General features: G+C 43.8%; 1 protein-coding gene across 2 annotated transcripts in view; it reads left to right on the top strand.

The window, feature by feature from the left end:
• Positions 1–9,803, top strand: part of LOC130390448 (CD209 antigen-like protein E) — a 48,228-nt gene extending 38,425 nt beyond the window's left edge. The window contains exons 2-7 of one of the 2 annotated variants that reach the window (XM_056600414.1): positions 561–740; positions 2,651–2,752; positions 4,036–6,000; positions 6,587–6,729; positions 7,756–7,865; positions 8,152–9,803. In XM_056600414.1, the coding sequence (XP_056456389.1) occupies positions 686–740; positions 2,651–2,752; positions 4,036–6,000; positions 6,587–6,729; positions 7,756–7,865; positions 8,152–8,299 (2,523 nt within the window). In that variant the 5' untranslated portion in view covers positions 561–685 and the 3' untranslated portion in view covers positions 8,300–9,803. The remainder of the gene's footprint in view (positions 1–560; positions 741–2,650; positions 2,753–4,035; positions 6,001–6,586; positions 6,730–7,755; positions 7,866–8,151) is intronic. The other variant, XM_056600415.1, reaches the window with a different exon arrangement.
• Positions 9,804–10,519: the final 716 nt, after the last annotated feature.

The raw sequence follows: 10,519 nt of genomic DNA on the forward strand, positions 1-10,519 counted from the left end.
ACGGCTCTTCTCAATGCTGTGGAACACTCCGTTCACATGCATGGGCCTTCACAACTCCCGACGGTGAATTATTTTTGGATAATTCACCGTTCCTAAGCATATAATGACCGCTGTCAAGGAAAGTGGATTTTTTGCCGTCTTTCCTATTACTCCGCAAGTAGTCTGATAACTTATCAACACCAGCGTACTCAGTTGCTTAGCAACATCAACACCTTTGGCTGACTAATTCTCTGCTGATAATCACTACGAATGCTGGGTAACAAATAAATTGTAAAAAGAAACACTGTGTGAAGTTATTTTTTAGTTTTGTCAAATAGCCATGTAATAAGCGGGATAATGTATGGTATTCACCTGTCATTATCGAAAGTAAGCCCCTTCAAGGCAAAGCAAGACACCTCCGCTTCGCTTCGCTCTCCAGTTCGCCCTGTTTGGGCTTATTTTTCCCGATAATGAACGGCCTTCTATACATTATCCCTTACATATAAATTTGTGATATGAATACAATATAATGGACCAAGGCTTTATTTGATTTAATAATCCTCCAATAATTCCCACTATAGGCCTTATAACACCAGCCTGCAACCCTATGAACTCCAGGAGACCTTATCTAGAGAACCTCCAGCAGCATCTAGAGAACCTCCAGAAGAAGTCCTCTAGCTGAAGGTGTCGGACTGCGGCAGAAGAAATGCAACGGATGGACATGGATGAAGACGGGATCCGAAACCTCATGGTTCCTCAAGGTAACACATCCTTCTTCACTACACCTACTTCAGCACACAGTGGATAGCAGCTTCTACTCCCTCGACCAAAAGGCTCTGAGTGCAATTCACAATGTCCTCAGTCTACTGGCAGTCATCCTTAATAGTCCAGACAAAGTAACTAATTTGGAGCCAAAAATAGAACTAATTGTAAAATATCTATATTTTTCAGTATTGATCATTTCTATGAGGTGTCCAGAACAACATACTAAAAGTCCTAAGAATCCTAGTTCAGGAAATATGTTTAATTCTTATCAATCCAAGATGACAGACAAGGCCAGACAACAATCCACCGCAATGGGGCTATTTTTTACCTTTACTCCTATCAAAATAAAACTTTATGTGATGAAAGTGTCCATGATAAGTAAACAAGTTTCTTGGAAAAATCTATTTAAATATGCAAATGAGCTCAACAGTAGGCCTAATTGACTTATGGCCAAGAAACCATGAAGTCACGTGAAGTCGAAAAAACAGTGGCGAAAAAAATAACTTCATAACTTCAATCCAGTAAGTTAACTTATTCATAAACACAATCATTCGAATGCAGGTGAGATTTCATTTTGGGCTGGTCGATTTACAAATGATTGGTATTGGTAAGATTACGAGATTATAGACAGAAGTCATTCTTACCAACTAAACAATTCACTCTCACGCAGAAGACAGATGAAAAACCAGATAGACACACTTTCCAGACATTTCAGCTCTTTAAAATAATTTTGCCAGACACCAAAGCTTCTTCTCTTTTTAGCAAGTATTTCAGACCAGGCGGGCCACACATTAGACTTCTACCGTTTGTAAAGCAGCTTTGCAGTGTTATGAGGAGTGTATTTGTCATACATATGAATTGTGTTTCTGCCTATGCAAATGAGGACATTCAATAATTTCGGAACGCATGTGCATATTCAAATTCATTTCAAAAGAATCTTGTGATCCAACAATGTTTTACTTTACATGGGTACTTTCAATGTGTAAAGTTTCATATTCATAGGAGTAAAGGAAAAAAAAATAGCCCCATTGGGGTGTATTGTTGCCTGGCCTTATTGGCACACGTCTCGGATTGATGAGAATTTTACATATTTCCTCAACTACAATTACTTAGGACTTTTAGTATTTTGCTCTGGGAACCTCATAGATATTATCTAAGCGATAAAAGAATATTTTACAATTAGTCTGTCGTAAAACGCTACTTTGCCTGGACTGTAATGACCTAGAGTCTGCTGTTACGAACAGCTACATATAATTAAATATTTGATTATGATTTCCTAATATAATTTACAAGGATGTTTCAGGATACATGCATCAGAAAGGAATTTTTTGTTGAATACTACTCACCTCACCCAATCCCCTCCCAAACCTCACCTAAGCCCTCCTCCACCTCACCCAAAACCGTCCTCCACCCAGCCCGACTCACCCTTTCCTCCAATTCCCCCTCTCCAACTCCCCCTCCTCCCCCTCCCGTCACTCTCTCCTCCACCTTACATTCCTCCACCCATCCCAACCCCACCTCCCCTTAACCCCTCCTCCATCCTCCCCACTATACCCTCTCCTCCCCCCATTCCAACTCACCTTTTCCAACTCACCCTACTCCATCCAGCCCAACTCACCCTCACCTTCACCCAACCTACCTCAACCAAACTCTCTCCTCCACCTCATCCTCCTCGACCTTCCACAATTCACTCATCCTCCTCCACCCTCCCCAACTCACCCTCTCCTTCACCTCCCCCTCCTCCAAACCCTCCTCCACCCTTCCCAAATCACTCATCCTCCTCCACCCACCCCTACTCGCCATATCCTCCACCCAACCTAGCTCACCACAACCCTTTCCTCCACCTCGCCCCAAACCGTGATGCCATGCTAGGCTAACAAGCTACCTCCGGGCCACTCTGTTCCAGGGGGGGTGAAGGAACGGTGCCGGCCCTCCAGGTGTCTGACCGCTGGGCTGCTGCTGCTGCTGTGTGCCTCATCCCTGGCTGGAAACGTAACTCAGTTTTACTGTGAGTAACGTCTACATGATGTCTGGTGCTCCTGGAACGTGTGGAGCAGGTCTTGGTCATTGAACATAGATATATATACCGACTAGATATCACATTTGGCTTCTAAACATGCGTCAACAATGCCGCCATCGTGGCATTGTTGGTGGGGGATGGGGTAACCACCCACCTGAATGAATGAAAGTCCACTGAACAGCGCAGCTCAGGCGATATCTAGTCAGTATATATACCTATGGTCATCGAAGACCACACTGAGATTATAAAGTAATTTATAAAATCAATAAAACTCAGGAGGGACGTTTCACTCCTCTCCTACCAATATTGCCCCCTAGTGGCGTATTTTTTAATGTATGTAATAAATCGGATAGCAGCCCAGGCCACTAGGGTTGAAACGGTTAATAAAACTGACGGTTTGGTACGATATCTTACGGTGGGGTTACGGTTCGGTAAGGTTTCGATACATCGACAAAATAAATCTTAACAGTAAAAAACATAGATAGCTTGACTTCCAGTCTCAATTGACCTTATGTCGATATTTTCCTCCAAATAATTCCAATATTCACACGAATGGTTCATTAAATCATCAAATTATCAAATTACAAAACCGTTGAACGTGTGACTACATTTAGGGGTCAGGCAGGCACTGTGGACCGTTAAAGCGCAAATCATCTTTAAGTCCGTCCCGCTCAGCCTTCTAGTAATCAGAGAGTAGTGATTCATACACTTGTTGGAAAAGAATCGCGGCCGGCAACGTAAACTGTAAAAACAGCACGGAAAATAGGAGCATTCAGGTCATCGGTCTGGGACTACTCCGGTCGGATACTGAAAAATTACTTCAATGCTCCAACTGTGATTCGGACAACAGCTCTATGTTTCGGATGGCGATTGTTGTATGTTGTACGTCCTGGCACTTAAAAATAGTACTTAGCATTGGGTAGCATCTTTTCATAGATTTGTTGTAGAAGGGGAATAGGTTAACCTAGCGATCTTTATCACTTAGTTCTATGAACATCTTTACTGTACCGTCAGCGATATATTGTTGTTTCTCTTTCTTCTGATGAATGTACTTATTGTTAGTCGCTTTGGAAAAAAGCATCTGCTTAATGTAAAGTTATTAGAAAATGGCAGAATATGACCCTTTAATGCTTGTGCTTGTAAAAAGACACATAGCTGACAAACGATATACCTGTCTTACTGTAAGGACTATTAAAGGACAAATAATAATATAGTATGATAAAAAATAAAATAATTTAGAGTAATAAAGACACCATTCCCTCTGCTCTCAGTTGGAGGTGGTGTGGGCAAGAGGCTTCACAACGCCTTCACCAAGCAAGAGGAGCAACTACAGGAGAGATACAGGAACCTGACGAGGAACAGCACGGGTCTGCACGATAGATACCAGACTCTGGCTGCCGAGAGAGCCAGTCTTCAACTAAGTAACCACGCTTTGACCCAAGAGAGAGACCAGATCCAGGGCAAGGCTAACAGCCTTACCAAAGAGAGAGACCAGCTACAGGGTCAGGCTAGCACCCTTACCAAAGAGAGAGACCAGATACAGGGCCGGTTTAAGACCCTTACCAAAGAGAGAGACCAGCTACAGGGACAGGCTAGCACACTTACCTCAGAGAGAGACCAGCTAAAGGGCCGATTTAACACACTTACTAAAGAGAGGGACCAGCTACAGGGGCAGGCTAGCACCCTTACCAAAGAGAGAGACCAGATACAGGGCCGGTTTAGCACCCTTACTAAAGAGAGAGACCAGCTACAGGGTCTGGCTAGCACCCTTACTAAAGAGAGAGACCAGTTACAGGGCCAGGCTAGCACCCTTACCAAAGAGAGAGACCAGCTTCAGGGCCGGTTTAGCATCCTTACCAAAGAGAGAGACCAGCTACAGGGCCGGTTTAGCAACCTTACTAAAGAGAGAGACCAGCTACAGGGACGGTTTAGCACCCTTACCAAAGAGAGAGACCAGCTACAGGGCCAGGCTAGCACCCTTACCAAAGAGAGAGACCAGCTACAAGGCCGGTTTAGCACCCTTACTAAAGAGAGAGACCAGCTAAAGGGCCAGGCTAGCACCCTTACCAAAGAAAGAGATCAGCTACAGGGCCGGTTTAGCACACTTACTAAAGAGAGAGACCAGTTACAGGGCCAGGCTAGCACCCTTACCAAAGAGAGAGACCAGCTTCAGGGCCGGTTTAGCATCCTTACCAAAGAGAGAGACCAGCTACAGGGCCGGTTTAGCAACCTTACTAAAGAGAGAGACCAGCTACAGGGACGGTTTAGCACCCTTACCAAAGAGAGAGACCAGCTACAGGGCCAGGCTAGCACCCTTACCAAAGAGAGAGACCAGCTACAAGGCCGGTTTAGCACCCTTACTAAAGAGAGAGACCAGCTACAGGGGCAGGCTAGCACCCTTACCAAAGAGAGAGACCAGATACAGGGCCGGTTTAGCACCCTTACTAAAGAGAGAGACCAGCTACAGGGTCTGGCTAGCACCCTTACTAAAGAGAGAGACCAGTTACAGGGCCAGGCTAGCACCCTTACCAAAGAGAGAGACCAGCTTCAGGGCCGGTTTAGCATCCTTACCAAAGAGAGAGACCAGCTACAGGGCCGGTTTAGCAACCTTACTAAAGAGAGAGACCAGCTACAGGGACGGTTTAGCACCCTTACCAAAGAGAGAGACCAGCTACAGGGCCAGGCTAGCACCCTTACCAAAGAGAGAGACCAGCTACAAGGCCGGTTTAGCACCCTTACTAAAGAGAGAGACCAGCTAAAGGGCCAGGCTAGCACCCTTACCAAAGAAAGAGATCAGCTACAGGGCCGGTTTAGCACACTTACTAAAGAGAGAGACCAGCTACAGGGCCGGTTTAGCACCCTTACCAAAGAGAGAAGCCAGCTACGGAGCCAGGCTAGCACCCTTACCAAAGAGAGAGACCAGCTACAGGGCCGGTTAAGCACCCTTACTAAAGAGAGAGACCAGCTAAAGGGCCAGGCTAGCACCCTTACCAAAGAAAGAGATCAGCTACAGGGCCGGTTTAGCACCCTTACTAAAGAGAGAGACCTGCTACAGGGACGGTTAAGCACCCTTACTAAAGAGAGAGACCAGCTACAGGGCCGTTTTAGCACCATTAGCAAAGAGAGAGACCAGTTAAAGAGCCAGGCTAGCACCCTTACCAAAGAGAGAGACCAGCTACAGGACTCAAGCTCCAAACTCATGAAGGAGGTCAAAACCCTGAATGATACAGTTGAATGTAAGTGGAGTTGTTTCGGTTACATATACACAGTATATACATAAGATTACTATTATTTACATATTTTTTGTGTATCTTTTTCGTAGCAACAAATAATAACAACATATTTTGGATTTAGTAATATAGATCAACATCTACATCTATGTAGATTCCGAGACGCCAAGCTGGCTGATCCGATATATATGGCACAATCAAAGACATTTGTGTTAAAGGACATATATATATATATATATATATATATATATATATATATATGTATATATATATATATACATATATATATATACACACACAGCCGCTTTAGGTTAAATAAAGCTGATAGTACCTCTAACTAGGTATCCTTTAGACAATTTTTGTGATAAATGTGTGCTGTCAAGTTTCTCTTTCTCTATAGTTCCCCTATTTTCCCAGCGGGCGTGGTGTTGATGGACAGAGACCGCTGGTAGTCTGGTCTATCCTACGTACATCTGGTGGACACCCCAGTGTGATGTCACCAGAGGGGGGATCGTGACTCTTCAACATCACGCCCATTGATCAACCAGGGGGCCTTTAACGGTTGTTTTTATAACCCTGTATCTATTTGCAGCCCGGAAGTGTCCTCCGGGATGGATTAAGTTCCAGTGCAGTTGTTACAAAGGCCATACTGGCGAAAAGAACTGGGAAGACAGCCGCCAGTACTGCAAGAGCCAACAGGCTGACCTGGTGATCATCAACAGCAGAGAGGAGCAGGTGAGGAGGAACCAACTGGGACGCACTACTCCTAACATCTAAAGGGCGCTCCACCCATTGAACACTTTTAGGCTCATGTTGGGCGAGTGGGAAAGACCTTCCAATATGATCTGTGATTATATATAGTTTACAATAGGTGCCGCCAACAAAACGTTTTAGTAGTTAGCACTGCGTAGCATCTTATCCCAGCTACTCCTAACATCGAAAGGGGCTCCTGATGGGTGAGTGGGAAAGACCTTCCAATAGGATCTCTGTCATTATATATCCGTAGTTTACAATAGGTGCCGCCAACAAAACGTTTTAGTTGTTACAGGTATCCCAGCTATCGTTGTTTACGGGGAATAGGTAAGCCTTACAATTGTTGGTGCTTGGCACTTGGTTCTATGAACATCCTTACTGTACCGACAGCAATATATTGTTCTCCTTCTTCTGACAAATGTCCGTATTGTAAATCGCTTTGGATGAAAGCGTCTGCTAAATGTCCTTGATGTAAATGTGAATGGAAGTGTAAACGTTTTGCATGACTTTGCTACGCCGTCACGGGAGAACTAGTATGACCAGTGCACCAGGACTCCTGGGGATGGACTGGGAGACTCTCCAGACAGTTTGCTGTCTGTTCAAGTGTTATTTTTTCATTTATTGCAAAAAAAACTCGTCAAAATACTTCAGCTAGCCGGTGAATAGCAGTATGAGGTGCAAGTCATTGGTTACAGCTAAATAAACTACACCTAATAATGCATATTGTATTGGAAAGCTTCACGTGTTTATTCAAATCTCCTCGCCACTAAACCAACGGGACCCTCAGTGTGTGAAATCAATGGGCTCGCCTGCTTCGTCATCGTCATCATCCAATCATCTAATTATCACCCGATGTCCCAGAATCCTGAATCAAAGAGATCTGGGGTCCACTTCAGGTGCACTGCCTTCAGCATCACTGACGCAGAACCGTGAATGAGTATGCAGAAGTATAATTCTATCAAGCTCTTACACTCTTTCTAATTTCTTCCCACATAAATATCTTTGAAGATATTTGTCAATAGTTTGCTCCCGGCAGACACGGACAACTGGATAGGTTTGAGTGACAAATGGATCGAAGGGGTTTGGACCTGGGTGGACGGAACCAGCCCCAACACAACGTAAGTTAACCTTTAGTCATCTCCCTCAATGCAACCATAATAATTATGCTCTCTGTTATCTGCTGGCTGTGTCCCGGCTGTGTCCTCTCTCTCTCTCTCTCTCTCTCTCTCTCTCTCTCTCTCTCTCTCTCTCTCTCTCTCTCTCTCTCTCTCTCGTTGTCTTCCCATCGTTAAAACTGTTTCTCCAATATTGATTGTGTGCTTTGAAGGTTCTCAGCCTCATGTGTGCCTAGATATAAAGTGTTGTGGTAGAAAGATTTTTTTTGTTGTGGATCGTCTGCTGCAGGTATTGGGGGAGGAACCAGCCAAACAGCCACGGCGGCAATCAGGACTGTGTCGAGTTCCTCCACAGGGCAGCAAAAAAAACATGGAATGGCGGAGGATGGAACGACCTCGACTGTAAAGTGTTAAGCGGCTGCATTTGTGAGAAGTAGAGAGTAAATGTGTTTGGTATGGGGATGGATGTGTGACGTCCATCACCAGGGGATGTTAGGATGTTGCTCGGGAAGGTCCGGATATACCTCCTGTCTCCGAACTGTCTTGTGTTGTATACCGGGAATGGGTTAACCTAGTGAATGTTAGTGCTTTGCACTTGTTTCTATGAACATCCTTACTGTACCGACAACGATATATTGTTGTTTCTCTTTGTCCTGTCAAATGTACTAAGTTGCTTGTGGTAAAAGCATTTGCTAAATATCCTAAATGTAAATGTAGCGATGTTTGGATCTGTCTACGGATGTCTGGATGTGTCTAGTGATGTCTGGATGTGGCTACTGAGTTCTGGATGTGTCTAGTGATGTCTGGATGTGTCTACTGAGTTCTGGTTGTGTCTAGTGATGGAGGTGTCTGGATGTGATCTCTGATTGTCACCAGATGTGCACAATGACGTTTTAATGCTTCATGTTTTTGTTGTAATGTCGTCAAATCTATACATTTATCAGATCAAATGTTGAGGTGACTGAACTGGTTTACTATACTGTCACTCGCCCCCTCTTCTCCTCGCTTGTGTTCTGTGATTGTACTGTGATTATTCATAACCTGGGGCATATCTGTAGAATGTGCTATCTGTGAAATTCATATGCACTGATTTGGGTGAATACACATAAGGAATAATCTATGTAACAAAACCTGTTGTTCATCGTTAACATAAAGCATTTATTATTCAAGCCTACGATGTCTTCCTCAGATCAGATAAGTGTGTTTAACACAACTGTAAAAAACAACACAACTTCAAGTCACTCTGGCTGAGAGCATCGGCTCTATGAACTGAAGCTATAGACTGAAGTTCACAACAGTTTGAAGCCTTAGCCTTGCAGACAACAATCACCTGTCCAGAGATGTAGTCATCTTTAGCAGTGCTTTATAGTCGATAATCAATAATCCCCAAGAAAAACCCATCGCCATATTTATCAACAGAAAATAGTCAAACATTTCGTGATATTAAGTCTTTTAAACTGTGAATATGTGTCGACCTGTGGGGAAGGGGAGGGGTTCTAACATCGGAGGAGCGCCTTCCCTTGTGTTCCACAACCATCCCAACATCAGGAAGATGAGTCAACATCACTGCTGGTTCCACTGGACTGGTCCTTCTGGGTGTTGCATGGTTGGACGACTTCCAGAAGCTCTACTTACTCCATCAAAACTTGGAAAAAAGGTTCAGAAGTCTTTATCGATCTTGAACAGTGAACAAAGACCCACGAGTCGGTCTGTGTCAAAACAAAGATTGGTTTTGGCTCTATCACTGCGTCAAATATTTTGAGCCAGATCTTAATTGGGATGTCTAGTTTGATATTTCTTTTTATGGCATAAAATGCCCTCCTTGCCTTGTCTCTCAGGTCATTAACAGCTTTGTTGAAATTTCCTGTGGCGTTCATGTTTATGCCGAGGCAGGTATAATTTTTTGTTTGCTCTAGAGTAACAGTGTCTAGGTGGAATGTGTATTTGTTGAGGCTGGGTCTTTTTTCAAATATCATTCATTTGGTTTTACTAAGGTTCACTGTTAGGGCCCAGGTTTGAGAGAAGCTATGTAGAAGATCAAGGTGCTGCTGTAGGCCTTCTTTGGTTGGGGACAGCAGCACCAGGTCGTCTGCAAACAGCAGACATTTGATTTCGGTGTCTACCACTACCAGTGTTATGCCGGTGGCTGCCGATCTGTTCTAATGTCCTTGCTAGTTGGTTAATGTATATGTTGAACAGGGTTGGACTCATGCTGCATCCCTGTCTCACACCCCGGCTTTGTTGGAAGAAGTCTGTGTGTTTCTTTCCTATCTTAACTGCACATTTGTTGTTTTGGACTTTATGATGTTGTAGGTTTTTCCTCCAACACCACTTTCTATTAATTTAAACAACAGACCATCATGCCCAACTTAGTCAAAGGCTATTTTAAAGTATACAAAGCAGGAAAATGGTTTGCTTTTGTTTTGTTTTATTTGGTGGTCAATGAGGGTGCTTAATGTGAATCTGGTCTGTTGTACGATAATTTGGTAAGAAGCCGATCTGGTCTTTGCTTATGGCATTTTTGTCAGTCATTGCCTGTCATTATCAGTCCTTGGTTCCAAATATTGGGGAAGATCCCAGAGCTAAGAACAGTGTTAAGCAGTTTTAGAATTGCCATTTGGGATTTGAGATCTGTATATTTAATCATTTAGTTTAGA

This window comes from Gadus chalcogrammus, chromosome 10, assembly GCF_026213295.1.
Source record: "Gadus chalcogrammus isolate NIFS_2021 chromosome 10, NIFS_Gcha_1.0, whole genome shotgun sequence".
NCBI lineage: Eukaryota > Metazoa > Chordata > Actinopteri > Gadiformes > Gadidae > Gadus > Gadus chalcogrammus.